Source organism: Catharus ustulatus, chromosome 7 (assembly GCF_009819885.2).
Source record: "Catharus ustulatus isolate bCatUst1 chromosome 7, bCatUst1.pri.v2, whole genome shotgun sequence".
NCBI lineage: Eukaryota > Metazoa > Chordata > Aves > Passeriformes > Turdidae > Catharus > Catharus ustulatus.
Genome location: NC_046227.1, coordinates 4,247,760 through 4,265,008, shown reverse-complemented (window position 1 = coordinate 4,265,008; position 17,249 = coordinate 4,247,760). Strand labels below are relative to the sequence as shown.

The following is a 17,249-nucleotide window of genomic DNA, read 5'->3' as shown; positions in this document are numbered from 1 at the left end:
CCAGATAATGCATAAACATAAGGGATTGATTTAAACACAGTTCAAAAACTTAATAGGGATAACTCTTGGAATTTGACTGTCCTGGGCATTAGGACTTTGGAATTCAGGACTGTCTGAATTCTAACCCATCTCAAACACATCCAGTGTTTCTTCCTTTCATGGCAATCTCAGCAATTTGGAGAAAACAAGCTCAGCAATGAAGGAAGCTGAAGAATGGCTCAGACTGCCCATTTCCTACCATGCCAAGAAAAGCTGAGCTCAGACTCTTGCTATAAATAAAAAGAAGGGCATCTTCAAATTAGAGGTCTGAGAGGCTGCTACTAGTTCAGAGAACTGGCAGACTGGTATCAGGAGCCTGTTGTGTCAGAGTCACTTCACATGTACATTAGGAGAACAGGACTGAATCCAAATTGTACTGTTTGGACCTCACCCAGCACGAGTTGAAGCATCGCTGATTTTTATTTCAAATTGTAATCTTCTTCAGCAGACTTGGCTTCCCCAAAGAGAAAATTCAGATGCAATTCCATTACTCCTAGCTAGGCAGTTGCCAGTCTCTCCCCATCCTGATTACATGCAGGAAAGTACAGCACTGTATGAGCCATGGCAATACTTATTAACAGGGTATTTTGTACCACCAAGTCACCAGGTATTATTCCCCAGCAAGGAACTCCCTTCATTTCAGGTTTTTTGTCCCATATAAGCCTGACACAATCACACATCATGCTGCTAACCCTGTTCACACCCACTGTTCCTTCTGCTTGGAGCCTGGATGATATCTTCTTTTCCAAGTTGGCTCTGTAAAATGAACTGATTAATTGATACATGCCAATTTATTAATGATAGATTCAGTACCTTACAGAAGTTCAAACACAACTTAGCCAGAAAATTACACTTGGAGCTCATCCTAGCTTAAAAGATAACCATCCTCTGAAAGAAAATGTGGGGTTTTGAAAATTGCAGTAACAACTGTTGTTTTTTTCCCAACAATCCAGAAATATTGTCATTTATCAACTCTTTTAAGACTGAAAGGTGAGGTCTTAGCTGCACAGATATGGAGTAGCAAAGCCATTCCTTACCAGATGAATTCTCAATCTTGATCACTGGAAACAAACAAAACTGATTTTACAATGGTATAAGTGGATTACCTCTAGGCAGGAAAAAATCTTTTTTGTGGTGGTCACCAAAAAATTGTTATGGATAAAGTCAGACCCAAGGGCTACTGAGTTAACAGGCGAGAGGAACAAAGTTGAACTGGAGCAGGGGCTAGGAGGACATTTTGCAAAACAACAGAGAAACAGTTTTTCTTATCCAGAGTGTGTTTGCAATATTCTTTCATCTGGAATTCAAACTTTCTTCCCAAAAATAAACCTACAAGCTTTAGATGCAGCACAGTGCTTCTGCGCTCAAATCCCTTCAGGGCCACACATTGTTGCTGGAGCTCCCCTGACTTCTCTGGTCATGGCTTAGAGGGAAAAAAGAACATTTTGGTGAGGAGTAATGGCCTCCCTTCAGAAGGTTGTGTGACAAAACACATTTGTAGGATGAGGGGAGGTGTGCAGTGAGATCTCCCATTTGTGTGCTGCCCAGCAAGGAAGCAGGCTGTCACTTGCTATTGTACAGTGAGTATTTTATTCCTGTGGAAGTGCTCAGGTTTGGCTAGCTCTGCAAGAAGAGGTGCCAAACGCTTTCCAGCTCTCTTGAATTAAGTGGGATGGCTGTCCCACGTGCCTCAGATCTGCTCCAAACTGGCTTCAAGCAGCTGATAGTTATCACAGGGAGGCAAGGGCAGGAGCACAGTTGTTGCACCCAGGGAAGTCACTGTTTGACAGTTCTGCTGGTCAATGCAAGATCATTACACGGCTGGATCATTACACACCTATTAAGAGAAGCTGTCATTATAATGGAATAAGGGAGGACAATAGTGCTAGCAAGCCTCACTAAAGCAGTCCTCTGCAAATGCCAAGATGGAATTGGTGGCAAAACACAATAAACAGAAGTGGGACAGATCATTCCTTGGTGACAACTGGTGGGGATGACTGGAAACATCGCCTGAGAACCAATAACCTATTTTCTCAAGCAGCCTGGCTCAGGGAGCAGCACTGCAGGAATGAGGTAATACCACACTGGGAAGCATTGCTCTGCAGCAGCTCAGCCCTTTTGGATGGGTATCCCAGCTGTACTCAGAGGGCACTGCTTTTATTCCAGCACTTGATCTGGCAGCCAGGAGAACAGATGTGCAGGATGGAGCAGAATTACGTTTTTCTCTCAGCCATGAGCCAAATAGCAAGCTGTGTTGTCTCCACAAACTATTTCAGTGAAGAATCATGACTGAGGGGAATTTAAATACTACTTTCTAAAGGAAGGGTATGAAACTAGAGAATTCAGCCTTGAAGGAGGAAAGGAGAGATTAACTGCTTTCCCTTCTCTCTGTGGGTGTACTCAGCCCCTGACAATGTTGGCAAGAAGATGGACAATCTGCAAACCCAGACATCTTGGACAGTCATTAACAGCTTCATTAACTATCACATACCACAGAGTCTCTAGGAACACTAAAAAAGGAACAGTAAGCCATGCTTACCCAGACTTGGGAGGAAGACAGCATTGTTTTTCTAAGGGATAAAAAATTACCTAATAGACACATCAATTCTTTAATAAGAGGACAAAGATTTCCACAGGGAGTATTATTAGTGCAATGGAAAAGGGATAGTTCCTCATCTGGGATATCATCATACCTCTTTTTGGTTTGCATCATAATGGGAAAAATTTCACAGAGAGAAAAGGGAAACAAAACCCAACCCCCAACATTACACATAACTCGTGGAGAGACTTTAGGCCTTTAACTTGTCCTTTCTCTGGGGATAGGCACACGATGGGACATTCTTTCACCTAAATAGAAGGAGAAAACAGAAAGGAGGGAAAGCAAAGTCCAAGGATTAAAAAAACAACATCACTTGGCATAAGGGAACCCTGTGCCAGCAGTGGTTGCCAGTGAGTTCTGCCAAGGTCTGCTAGGACTGCCTAATGCCCTTCATATTTGTGTATGAATTAGAATGTCCCATTTTCAGACAAGGCATGAGAACTTCCCTTCTTGATCTAGGTAGATAAAAATAAACTACTTCCAAAATGGAGAAGTGGAAAGGCATGGAAAACCTTCTGCTCCTTTCCTGGTCTAGGAGAAGCACAGTTGGTCCACAAACACTAGAAATAGCTGGGTCAGTAAGAGCTCCTCAGGAAAAAGGAGGGAATAAGAAAAAGTGTTGCTCCCTGGAGGCCAGGAGAGCTGCAAGGCACTTCCTATGCTGGGCAGACATAAATCCATCACACATCTGTGGTCTTGTCAGATTAGATCAGCATTGGCACCTTCTCCATCTATGAAAGCCAGGACCAGAGCTCCTGGAGTGAGCTCATCTTTTAATATCTTTCTTCTTACCCTCTTCTTCCACAGTAGCAGCATTTTTCTCATTGCATAACTGATTTAAAGGGTCTGAGGGGGAGACAAATCTGTAACAGATCCTGGCTATGTCTCTGTGATCTCCCTCTCATTTCCCTAATGGCTCTATTGTAATTAGATTTGCAAAACCAGCAAAAGGTCTCATTTTGAATGGCAACAGCTGTTGACATCAAGATTACATTGAATAATTTACTGGTTTAATTTTAGCTGCTAAACAATAAGAGCCTCTTGTTGAAGATTATTTCACTGGCTGATGTTTTCTCTTTTCCCCATTGTTGTGTCCTCCTCTCTTTGTGTGCTGGACACTCTGAATTGCCCCATGGAAAAGGCAGTAATAACTTATGTGGCTGTGCAAAACCATAGGTGTGCATGTGACTATTGTTGCTGTGTTGCACAGGTTCTCAATTCTGGCTCAGATGCATGGGCTGTATTATTCCAAGTGTAACAAATTATTCTGGGCACTTTGACAGGACTTCAGAAATTGATGCTCAGTCTCAGGCTCCTGTAAAAAGTCTGGTTTCAGTCCCTGTAGGAAAAGGAGAGCAGTAACACTTTTGTCTCACCATAGTGCTGCAGGCTTAGTTCACCAATACCAAGTAGCAGAGATTCTGTCAAGGAGCAAATACTAAAAGCAAAGTCATTTTATAGGCCTAACAGTAAGTGAAAGGGCAGCATTTGCTACAAATCAGTGTAGAAGGAAAGCTGAGAGCATTGCAGAGGAAAGTTTTTCTCTGTGGCCTTCAAAATGGTTTTTTTTGTTGACAAGCTGCTGGGCTTATGAATGTCATGAGAGACCTGCAAACCAAAGGTTAAATTCCTACTGCACACTCTCTTTTCAGGAGTGGGATAAGTGCTGTACTAAGCCAAACTACCTACAAAGCAGCCTGTGCTCTGAGCAGTGCCTGGACAGGATGGCTCCCTGCACAGAGCTTGCACTCACCCTTGGGTGCAGTTCGGATGGCACGGGTGGCACTCCCGGTCCTCATCGGCGTACTTGAAAATGAAGCTGTTGGTCCCCTGCAAGCCATCAGGACATTTCTCCACACAGTTTGGACCATCCTTGAAATGGAAGCACTTTGTGCAGTGGTCAGGTCCCTGGAGAGCGTGGAAGAGAGAAATGCAGTGCACTCAAGTTACTCTGTCCTTTGCTGCTGCATAGGATTGCATTGGCACACACTCAGCAACAACTGCAGCAGCTTCTCCTCCCAAGGAGCAGTGAATTACCTGCATGGTTCCAGCCTCCCTGAGGAGCAGCAGATGCATAAATCCTGGTGCTTTTGGCCATTAACTTCTTCTGTAGAGTGCAAGACTAAATAGCAGCTTCTAGATGAGCTTCTCAATATTATTGGTGTGCTTAATACAATGAAGTCAGTGCCCACTTTAATGCTGAGAAACTTCCTGCTACATTCAGTACTGAACCCCCTTCGCAAAAATCTCCTACCTCTGTACTCCAGAGCAGTTTTCCACAAGCATTCTGCACATGGCATCTGGTCACAGCAAGAATGAAGAACTACAAGGTCTCCCTCTTCTTAATACATATGAAGACCAAATGGTTAAGAATAACAAACTAAGACTCTTGGATAATGCAAAGGTTAAATTTTAAAGCTGTGATGATAAGCCAGTTTATAACTAAATCTGGTGTTCAGGTTGAGCATTGGCCTAGGATTTCATGTCCATAAGCCCTGCTACAAATCTAAATTTCCCTGATGGGCTGAACACTTAGGACATTAGCTTCTTGCCTTAAGAAGTAAAAAGCTTCTTAAGAAGCTTAGCTGTATTGCAGAAAAACATAGTATTGTAAGAAAAATTATGATTTCTTTTTTCCATTCATTAACTAAGTCATAGAAATAAGGAAATAAATTAAGGATTATATTTTCTCAATTTTGAAGAGCCAGAAACACAACTCATTTCCAGCATACCTGTGACTTGGCAATACACAGAAAACTAGAAGAGACAACTTCTATCTGCCAGATGAGCAATAATCTTTGAAAGAAACGTTTCTGGCCATTATAAAGGTTAGAAAGAATTAGCCATCATTTAGGATGCATGAAAAACATTATCTATCAAAAGAACTTAAAGGCTATCTAACTACAAAAAACCTCCCAGCATATTGCTCAAACTGAGAGACTGAGAAATTCCCCCACTTTTTTTGGCAGGGGGAAACCAGGACAGAACTGAGTATAAAGAACGAAAATAGGGATAAAAGATCAAATCCCAACTGCATGCTGTCTGTAAAAACTGTGTGCATCTGCACCACTAAAGCATTAAGTCAACTCAGGAAAGAAAACTTTTAAAATCACTTTCTTAAAGAGGCAGATCCAAGGCAGTTTATTCCCAGCACAAGTGTAGCACGAGCAGAATTCCTTCCCTATACATAAAATATGTGTGTTTTCTGCTTTTGTTTCACTAATTTTCTGCAGCTGCTTTGAAGTCTGTGAGCAGGAAAACCCTGTCCTTCAGCACACTTTTGCAAGTTACCCTGAACCACAGCAACCAAACCAAATGTTAACAAACATAACAGAGTTTGCTCCTACCGGCCCGTAGCACGTGATCATGTTCTCCTCCATCTTCTCACACTGGGGATCACACTCCACACAGACAGATCCATTGGCAAATTCTCGGAATTCCCTGAGAAAAGATTTTGCAGGCAGGTTAGGAGAAAGCTGACTCCAGCCCAAAACTGAGCTCACCTGGCTGGGTCTTCACCTGATGGAATTGCCCTCAGGGGCACAGCAGCTGAACACAGGCCACCACCTCAGGCACAGCCACGTGAAGGAGAGACACTTTCTTCACCAATATAAAACTATGAGTAGGGGCTCTCCTCTCATTAAGAAATACAAACTTCATTAACAGGACAAAATTGCTGACTTCTTGATTTTCATCTACAGGACTATCACTCGTGGCTCAGATTCAGGAAGCCCCTTGTCACATGTGAGCACTGATGAAAGAACAGACCTAGTTGCAGGTAGGTCTCTATGAACACGTGTTTTAAAGCCTGTTCTCCAAAAGGATCATGATGTTTTCAGCAATAATTCTAAACTGAGGTCTCAATCTATAAAATGTCAAAACAAATCCTTCTACTCATTTATTTCATGTATCCACAAGAAACTACCACTCAAGTGACTTTTTTCTTTATCAGCCATTTTTAAAGGGGAAAAAAAGGTAGTGATGGCAGGTTGAATTTCTTCCTTCAAACATTTCAGCTGCCAGTTACCACTCATCACAACCCTCCAGCACTCTCCCAACACAATCCATCCCACCTTTAAGATGAATTCACATGTGAACAAGTGGTTTCTCCCCCACTAAAAACAGACCAAATCTTTGTAGTAGGCTCAGAGTGGCCCAAGCTTTGCAGGTGGATCCCATCTTGCTGCATGAACCCATTACAATATTTGCATCAAGCAGCTACAGATGTGCTGCACACTCATGTTAGGGGGCTCCAGAAGCATCCAGGTACGAGGTGAAGGCTCAGAGCTCAGCTGGTCACTGCTCACCCTCCATTCCTCTACAGCCACTAAGATCTGCTGAGGACATCAGGATTGAGCTGAGGAAAGCCTCACTCAAGTGCTCACCCTTCCCTGGCTCTGGGAGTGCATTTTTCCTGCTCAGGACTAAAAGATGTCACATACAGCTTGATCCCACCCTGAGGAACTGTTGTTGCCCTACAACATGAACATGCAGAGCTCTCCCACAAACAAAAAAAGTTCTCTCTCCCCTAGCCCAGGTTACAAACATTTTCACATATTTAGGAAAGAACTGAGCCTGTGGAAAGTGTAAATACCCTTCACTGATGGGCAGAGAACAGAATATACTGATTGAGACTCATCATGCTCTTACTGTGACAGGCTCTGGCAGTAAAGCACAGCAAGGGGAGACCAATTTATTCCAGTGCACTGACAACACAACTGGGGCCTGCAACTCTTATTGGGGGGTGAAGGGGAAGGAGAGAAGAGCAGCATTTAAACACATAAAACTGTGCTCTGACAAAGTATTTTTTGCAAGCCTTCTCCAGATGAAAGAGTTGAGAATATTTTCATGCATATATGGGAGTTCCTTTGGCTCAGTTCAGCTTTATCTTTTTGTCATAAAGCAGATTCATCCACCTTGTGCTGTGGAGGTATTCCCCCAGTATAAGCAGCAAAGGGAAAAGAGGCAAGAACTCCTGCTGGATTTTTAAATTTGTATTTGTGTGCACAATTACATAGTGCATCATGAAAAAGAGAGTGAGTTTTTCTGCTTTGGGGTCCTTATTCAGAGAATTTCTTTATCAGATGCCTGAATCCAACTCATCTGAAAGAATATAAATGTATGGTTCTGAATGAGGGTATCAGGTAGGGATAATCAATGAAGGGTTTTTTGTAACTTTTCACCTGAATCAAACTGTTCATGTACCAGCAGTACAAAAGGTGCAAGGTGATCATGATGCTGCAAGAAAACTTTAGTCAGTGGAATACCAGGGAAAGCTTTCTACACAAATTCAGATTGGGAAATCCTTACATCTTAGCCCATGACACGTTTCACCCCAAATCAGCAATATTAGTAATGCATGCAAACCCAAAATGACCTGCTCACTGAAATTCCCAACAATGTTAATTAGCAGCTCTGGGGAAAAGCACAGGGGGAGTGTCTTACCCATCGTAGAGGTTGCAGGAGTCGATGCAGGTCCTGCCCCTGATGAAGCGCTTGCAGGACAGGCACTGGTCTGGCCCTGGCCCCCAGCAGCCGTCACTGGAGCACAGCTCATTGCACACCATCCCATCAGCAGCTGCACAGAGAGGGGTGCTGTCAGTCATGCTCACAGCCCTCCCAAATCCGAGAGGAAATATTCTGTCAGCATCCCAACATGCCCAGAAATGCAATCAGAATGTCCCCATTTTCCAGGAACAGGATAGAAAAAAAAAAAAAAGGCACAAAATCACTATCAAATACACAAAGCACTCAGCTGGAATATCCTACATACTCCTGGTCTGCTCCTTTCAGAAAAAACTGAGTGGGAAAAAGATTTAAGAGAGTGATGCAAGGAAGATCAGAACCAGAGAAGAGCTTCTAAACAGAGCAGCAGCTTCAGAGGTGGGGGAAGAAATGACATGATTAAAGCTTCCAAAATCCTAAATGGCATGGAAGAGGTGAGCAAGCATGAAAACAATTGTTCACTGCTTCTTCCAAGTCCCTCACGGGCATTCAAAGAGACAGCAATCCAATAGGGTTAAAATCTGAGATTTTTCTTCATAGAAAGTAAAGATCAACCTGCAGAATTCCCTGACACAGGGCATGGCAAATGCCAAAAATTTAAAGAATTCAAAAATATCAACTGTCTGAATCCACTAAAGTCCTATTAAACTAAAATATAAAATGCTACCTATGAACTGAGGACTCCCTGAAATAAAACTTATGGACAGTTGGAGAACAATTGAAGGAAAGACATCATTAATGGTGATTTTAAAATCATTTAGTGCAAAAGCACCTGAAGAACCAAAGAGCCTTTATGTCAAAGTCTGTATTTTTATTTGATATAAATAATTCTCTATGTAAATATCTAGGTGATGTGACAGATGGAGAAAATGAGCAAAAGGAAACACATTATCTCTCCAGCATCTGGGTGAACTTTCAGCCTAACCCTGACATGTGAAAGGACAATTAATTTGAATTTATTTCTGCACAATGCAGTGTTTTACACAACTAGATTACACATTGGACTGAGTAAATTAAACTCAGCAAGGACCTGAAATATCAGAGATGGCAACAATACAGACACTTGTTTGCTTTCTAAACCATCAGAAACAACTAAAGAATAATAAATGAAAAGGAGGTGCAATGGTTGTGTTCTACCACCCTCTTCAATACCATCTTACTCAATACACCACAAATAACCTCAGGCATGAGAAGCCTGAACATGTTTTGTCAAGGTTGGGATTTAGTTTTTTTTTTTTTTGTCTTTCTATATCACATATACTTTTTTAATGCCAACATCCAAAAGGCAGTCAGAAGTATCTTTTTGGTTTTTCTTTTGCCTCAAAGCTCAAACCAGGTACAGCCAAATATAAAATTATTTCGTTTAGGAGTCATTCCAGGTGCTCAGTACACTTTTAATGATCACAAATTGCAGCACAGCAAGGGGGACTCAGGAGGCCATCTCAGAGAGATGCCTTGTCCTCCTTCCCCGAGTTCTGCTTCTGCAGTCAAATGAGCCACACCAGCACAGCCAGGATGAGCAGACACACAAAATTCAGCTTCTCATTACTGTCCTAACCTGACTTTCTCTTAAGCATAGTAACATCTTTATAATAACTATCAGATGTCAGTAGCTTCACCATGCTGTCACTGCCTGAACCTGCAAATAAAAATAAAAACCACAAAGCCAGAAACTATCCTAGTGACAATTAAACTTTTTATATAGTTTCATATGGTTTTTGTCTTCCAATTAACAACTCATTTTAAATCTGTCATGTAACAAAGAAAAACTTCACCTGAAGATTCCTTTATTTCTCATTTTTAAGAAAATTACTAGCTCTTCTGATTTTATTTTCCACATTCATCACAGAAAGGCAGCTCCCTGTTTGCTTTCTCACCTTCTTTTGTAACTTGAAATTGTGATTCACTACTAGTGATGTCCTTTCTTTTAATTTTTCTTACCCTTCAAACTACTCTGGGATCAGAATTCCTTTGCACAGAGTATTTCACTAAAATATCTGTCCAAATATCAAGGGATATTATAACAAGATAACTCAGAAAACACAGTAACTGTATACAAATAAAAAGTTTTTCAATTAAAAAATCATGATTATCCCACTGAAATGTAGCCAACACAGTGCCTGTAGTCTTATGAAAAAAGTAACAGAAACAAAAATTATGATTTTTGTTTCCTGAATTGTTTTCATAAAAGAATCTTGGCAAGGAGGGAGTGGTTGTTTTGACAACTTATAAAAACTCATTTCTCTCACCTTTCTATTCTTTAATTGTGGGGATGGCCAAAGAAATGTTTCAGATTTTGCCACACTATTTGGCATTTCATGGGCTGAGCATGTTCTGCAGCTCCAGCACAGCACATGGCTTTATGTGCAAGGAAATAACAATAATGTTCTTGACAGGAACTGCATTTTGTCAGGAGTTTTGGAAGAAGGGCTCATTCTTTATCAATGGGGCCACACAGTTTAGAAGCAGAAATGTTTTTCCCCAATCTAACTAGAACATGAGAAAATTAGCTACTAAAAAAAGAAAAATTATTTTTATTTGGCTATATGCTTCTGGGCCTGATCCAAAGCTCCATAAACTGAACAGAAAAGCTCCTGCAGACTTCAATTAGCTTTATATCATGCCCAATAATGAATGTAATCATTTAGTCAAGTTGTTAATTGGTGGCTAGATTGATATAATTCATAATAATCACACCTGTAACAGCCCTTGCCTAGAAGGGTTTCACCTTACACTGCAGGTGTCACTACAGCTGAGACAATTGTTCAAGTAACTTTGGATAAAAGAACATTTTTACCCATGCATTTATTTTGTGTGCACTCATATTTCACATGAGTCACCTCTGCCTGTTCCATTAAAAAAAAAATTATGTTGGAAAAAAATGCAGACTTTTTACTTCAGCATGGAGCAAAGATAAAATCTACCTACCCTTTCCTTGGTGATTTGTTCATGAGCTTGGACACTGACATTCTATCCCTGAAAGGGTGTAGGGAAGTGGAGAAAGGAGAGGTCACATTCTTTCCATGTACACCTCCTTTCTGGCCCTGCTGGCACCATCTTAGACAACACAAAGCACTAGAGCCTCCTGGGGGTTTATGGATTTTTATTTTTTAATTAAAAGTACACACATATTTTGTTCCTGTATTTTCAGTATTCTACAAAAATCAAGTCTGCCTAGGCTTTTAACCTGTTAAAAAAAAAAACATCTTGGAGGCAGTAAAAGATTTGAGGACTATTTTAACATTGTGAAGAAGTGATATAAACAGCAAGGTGAAATAATTGAGGGTATGAGGAATATGAAGTAGATTTTGCATGCTAGAAAATGTTGTAGCATTTTCAGCTGGCTGTTCCTGTTGGGAATGCAATTGGAGAGAAGAACTCACAGTTCCTGTTAGGATTGCTCTGCATCCCAACTGGAGCTTGCTATGCTCATTATGCACTGTCCATTTAATGAACACAGGTTGGAGCCCATTTTTAAAACCAGCCCCTTGGTACTGGAGCTTACATTGTGACTTCTTAAAAAGGAAATGAATGAGATTTATTTTCCCCTTTAAGATTCCCATGGTGTTAAATCTCCTAAAATGTCTTTAAGAGCATTCTTCTCCCTGGAAAACGATAAGCATCTATTATAATAAATGCTCACCAAGCTAGAGGTGAAATAAAGTTTACATTTCCCCTTTGTGTGCAAATGTGGTGACAAGACATTCCATGTGAGAGGATGATGTGACAGCACTCCCCAGTTTCCATTTGCTCTAGAAGCCTGTGTTGCAGTGGCAGCTTCAAAGAGATTCAAACTGAGTGATCCCAGGAAAGGGCAAAAAGGTATTTGACAAAGGAGCCCTGGCAACTCATGCAAGATTATGTTCCAAACTGTTGTGTTCAGATATGTCTCAAAGCACTCAAAAACAGAAAAACAACCGGGACACTACTCCATGAAGGGAAAAAGCACCTAACAAAACTCATCTGAGTGACTTCCCATTGTCTTCTAATATGAGGGAGGTTACAGAGAAGTTGAAACCAAGAGGAATCACTATTGTATGAGACATGAAGCCTGTGCTCCACCTTATTACTGCTTAATTTCTTTTTATATTAAATGTCCAGGAATGAAGGAAAGTTGATTGTTCTTTCATTAAATGCTGCATGATAACCAGACAGCTAGAGCCAATCTGATGTAAAAAAAAAATCAGAGCACCAAGAACATGATTTTTCTCCCATAGTAAGCAGTTTTTCACCTGGTGAGAGGAAACCTGTGCTCTATAGAAGGTTCACAAGCTCATGTATCTCCTGGCAAGATGGGACCAACTCAGATCTGGGAATATAACCTCAGTCACTCTTTCATGGTCAACAAAACCTTCAGCTTCTTCCTTCTTCTGTTCTGTCAGCCCAAAAATTCCATATGGGAAATCTCAAAACGGCCAATTCTTTCTTCATGCCATACAAAATACAGTTGTTTCAACAGCACTAGCACAGAACTAGGTGATTCCTCACATTGTCCTGTTGCACTGCAAGGAAAAGCAAAAAGCAGTGCCACTTCCCCAGGCAGAGGTGCCATCCTTCCTGGCAGCACCTCTATTTTCCAATAAATACTCTATTTTTACAGCTGGCCTTCTATGCACAGGCAGAAGAAAAACCCTACACCCTCAAGCACAGTCACAATAAAAATTGCCTGCAAGGACAGCAAGTAGCATTTTCTTAACCTTCACTTTTTAACTTGCTTGTAAAGAAACAGCCTAATAAAATTAATAATTGTAAAAATTAAAATGCCACACAACCAAAATGATGTGGAGATGGACAAAACAAGACTTTGTACTTCCAAGACTTTGTGGTTCTTCCATGGTAGGAGAGATAGGAGAGATTAGAAAAGCAACTGAGCAGCAGAGACAAAGCTCCAGCTGCATTTCATCTAACACTGAAGGTACACTCACACTACAGTGATGAGCACAGCCATTCACTCCCTCAAAACAGAGCAGAACAGCACTTCAAAGGGGAAAAAAAGGAAACAAAATCCCTCAAAAAAAATAATGAACAAAAAAACACTCAAACCAAAAGAAAGAACTAAAGTCCAAAATAGGACCACAGCTTCAAAAAACCCAAAGCAAACATTTTTGGCTGGTCAGAGCACAAACATCAGCAATATCACTTAAACATACAGCAACTGAATCAATCTCCTCTCCTGCAAGCAGTCTAACAGATGCTTAGAATAAAATGCTACAATATGCCTGTATTGATGCAATTTGCTGCCTGATTTCTAGATAAACAAGTTATTTTATGTGCCATAGAGCTTTCTGCTGCTTTTCAGTACTATGATCTCAGTCTAGGTAAGATTTCCTGAAGCAGTGGTTTTTAGCAGAAAAGGGAGAATTTGGCACCCAAAAGGAGTCCTGAAAGCACTGTTCTGGATTAAGATAGGGCCTAATTTAGGGTGGGGGAAGCAGAGGGTGATCTCACTCCATAAAGAAAGGGCTGTAAGGTCATGAACACTCCACTCACAGCCTTCAGAATTCATATTTGTGAAACTGGAACATCCCCATCGTGTTAAGGAAGCAGCTCACTCCCTCTGCTCCCTTTCCTTTGCTCACACCTTAACACATTTCATTTTCCTGTCAGACTGGGCCAAACCCCTGGGTGCTGGGAATGACCAGAGCTCCCCTGATGTCCATGGAGTTCCACAAGCCCCCAGCTGAGTCTGGGGCAGTGAGCAGCAGGTACTTACTGCAGTTCTCTGCCCTTTTGTTCCTGTGGATCACTGTCTTCTGGCTGGGGGTGCTGAAGAGGCTGGTCCAGTTGACAGTGTGGTAGTAACACAAATTACTGTTGTCTGTGATGTAGATGTTGCCAGCACTGATTTGCTTCAAGGACTGGAACTGCAGGGAAGTGATGCCTTGTTGCTTTAGGATGAGCAAGGAAAGGCCACTGGGATGAGAACAAAAGTGAGAGAGAATAGGAATTAGCTTCAGAAGACACAACTTATTATAATTGCCAACTGGAATTAGTTCCAAGTGTCAAGATGACCTGAAAATTGTTCAGAAAACTTTCCTTTTGTGCTAACACAAATATTTTATGAGTCAACATCCAGTTCTATTGCCTAGGAAATTATGAGTCCAGTTAGGAGTGAGACAGCACAAGCTGTGATGCTCATAGCACTAGGCCAAGTAAGCCAGCAGAACTCCTCAACCAGTAACAGTTTTTTTTGAGATAATGTGCTGTTAGGAAAATGGAATAAAAGTCAGGCTTTTCTTTCAACACCATTAATAGCATGATAGTTTATATGCTAAGAAGAATGTATTAAAACATCTTCTGTCAGGCATCAAATTAATGCCATTTCAAGTAATACTGGAAGAAATTGTTATTTTCATGGATTTTTTTCCCAGCCCACTTTCTATATTTCATTTTTCTTTGCTTGTAATTTGCGGTTATCACCTTTCTTCATCAAAGGAACAGTAAATGATTGCCTGTGCAACATGAAAATGACTGCACATATTTTATGACTGAAGGTTAGTGAAGACAATAACCAGTTTCTGGGCACCCTTTAACTTATTGTATTTTAATGATGATAATTGTTTTCCAGCTGTTCCAAATAAAACTTGTTGCCTTGGAACAGAATGCAGGGCTGTAATTCAACCTCAAGGTTTCCCTGCTATTCATATTCTGCTCAGGCTGCTGTTTAAGATGCTAGCAGAATCCATGCCTGGTTTACTCCATCTCCAAAGTGGGGATCCAGGAGTTGCTGTATAAATTACTCGGGGACCTCCTTGTGCTTCCCCCAGCATTTCTCACCATGTTTTCTTCACTTCAAACCAATTTCTCTGAGTTTTCACACAGAAGCATGTCTGGTAAAAATGGCACTACAGAGCTCCTGAACACTTCACCTGCAAGGTGCCTCTGTGATTTCAGTGTTCTTTCACCTTTTACCTTTTCTTAAAACCACTTTGTTGTTTGGGTATGTCTAATCACAACCACATAAACTCCTAATAATGAAGCTAAGTTCATTATTCATTCCTTTTAAACTATATTTCTACACAAGGTATTTTAAACCATAAATATAAGTTCCAGGCAATGAGGTAATAGCTACAGCCATGAACCAATGCTTTTTTTAAAAAAATAATTATGTTGAAGAAGGTATTATGCATTATAAACAACTGATTAGCAAAGATACTGGTAATGAACACCTTGGTAACAGAGGAAAAAATACATCAATTTACAATGTCCTTCCCAAAGAATATTGCATTCTCTGCTACTGAACAAAGAATCACAGAACACTAATAAAAAATCATTCCACCAACAGAAGTACCTTACCTATAGAGAGCTCTCCCACCGATGGTAACCAAGTTAGAAAACACCCTGAAGTCTGTCATATTCTCAGGCCATGACTGTATGTTCAGATACCCTGAGGGAGGGAAAGGCAAACATGTGAACACAAATTATTTCAGCTGTGTGTGAGTTAGGACAGGCTTGGCCCATAAAGGAAAAGGAATAAATAAGGAAAGGGGCAGACTCTCAGGCTGCTCACCATCTCCTCTAAAACAGAGAAGAATTTGTCCTGATTTCTGAGGTGAGGACTGTTCACTCTCTGCACAAGTTGTTTCGTGCTGCACAGACCTCCAGAGAGGGCAGCTCCCCATGACTCTGGCTCAGCACTGGGCTGAAGTGCAGTGCACATAGTTAAGAACAGGGGTAATTCCACTTCAGCAGCAGGGCTGAGACTCAATTAGTGTGTTTAGGAATGGCAAATAACAAATTACTGAGTACCAGTTCTACAGTCCCATTGAAAAGTTGCAAAAAAATGGGACTCTCTACCACATTATATAACTGCCTCTAAATTACAAAAGCTACCTTGCAGCAGCATCTTCTGTTTGACCAAGGGAAGGAGCTGTAAAAGCAGACTAGAACTTCCAAATGCTTTCAGGTGAAGAAAATGGTTTCCCACATTCCAGCACCATTTTCCTCACATCTCCCTCCCTTGCAACACTTGTCCTACTTTGCTAATATGGGACCAAGACCCTTTGTCCACTTAGCATCTGCCATAATGGGCATCCTGTGTTCAAAGAACACACTTGTGAAAATCAACTGATACTGAAGTTTTCTGTAATAAACTTTTATAAAAATTACAGCATGATGAGCTTAATGAAAACAAGAACCTTTTGTTCTTCAGAAAACCCAACACATGACAACTATAAATGCAAAGCGGGGATGAACTCATTAATTAATGCAGATTATAGGAGATCAGAAGTGTGTTACCTGTTATCTCTCTCACTGTTTGGAAGATGTTTAATTTCTCTGGATTGATGGCAGCGATTGTGTGATACGGGTCTCTGGAAGATTAAAATCACAGTGTGACACTCTAAATAAGAAAAGAGCAAGTTCTCAAAGCTACACTATGTAGGAAACAGCATTAAGGTGCTCAACACTTTGCTTTTATGAGGATATAACAGCTTCTTCAGTATGTTCCTGCAGATGTGTGTCCAACTTCTCCCTCAGATTGAGGGAACACAAAGGTTCAACTCATTCATGTTTCAGCAAATATTTATGCTACAGAAAATTAAGGAATTCTTAACCATGAGTGACCTTCCTAAAGGAAAGATGAATTTTCAGTGTTGTTTTCCAGGAATGGTAGAGCTGTGATGCTGTACACCAGGACTAACAAAGCTGGTCCTGAAAGGAGTGACAAGCCACAAGCAAAACAAAGCTAAGAGCACGTCAGCAGTTCCTTACACACAGCATTTAAAGGGCACACTTTTTAGGAGGTGGTGAACAAGGAACCTCTCAAAGTATGGATCCTTGCCAAACAAGTTTGTCCATGACAAATGAAATAACCTCCAAAACTTACAATTTTAAACTTAGATATGCCATAGTATAGAAAAGATGAAGCTGACCTCAATTTTGAGAGTGTCATCATTTAGTAAATATTACCTTCCTCCCCTATTTAAAAGTCAACCAGAAGCTTAAACCAAACAAAAATTCCTCTGCAATAGCAGGTTATAGTATTTTGTGTGTTTTCTGAGAGTAGGAAATATCCCAAATAAATATAGAGTGTTTCCTCCTCTGCTGCTTTCCAGGAAGAGTGATTCCTGGAACTGAAACATGCAGGTGATCCACCTGGCTGTCT

At 40.9% G+C, this 17,249-nt stretch overlaps 1 protein-coding gene across 1 annotated transcript in view; it reads right to left on the bottom strand.

The window, feature by feature from the left end:
• The window catches only part of ERBB4 (erb-b2 receptor tyrosine kinase 4), a 547,664-nt gene that overhangs the window by 126,216 nt on the left and 404,199 nt on the right, over positions 1–17,249 (bottom strand). The window contains exons 10-15 of the mRNA XM_033064273.1: positions 16,382–16,455; positions 15,440–15,530; positions 13,857–14,056; positions 8,084–8,216; positions 5,986–6,079; positions 4,392–4,546 (exon numbers count right to left, since the gene is read on the bottom strand). Coding sequence (XP_032920164.1) covers positions 4,392–4,546; positions 5,986–6,079; positions 8,084–8,216; positions 13,857–14,056; positions 15,440–15,530; positions 16,382–16,455 — 747 coding nt within the window. The remainder of the gene's footprint in view (positions 1–4,391; positions 4,547–5,985; positions 6,080–8,083; positions 8,217–13,856; positions 14,057–15,439; positions 15,531–16,381; positions 16,456–17,249) is intronic.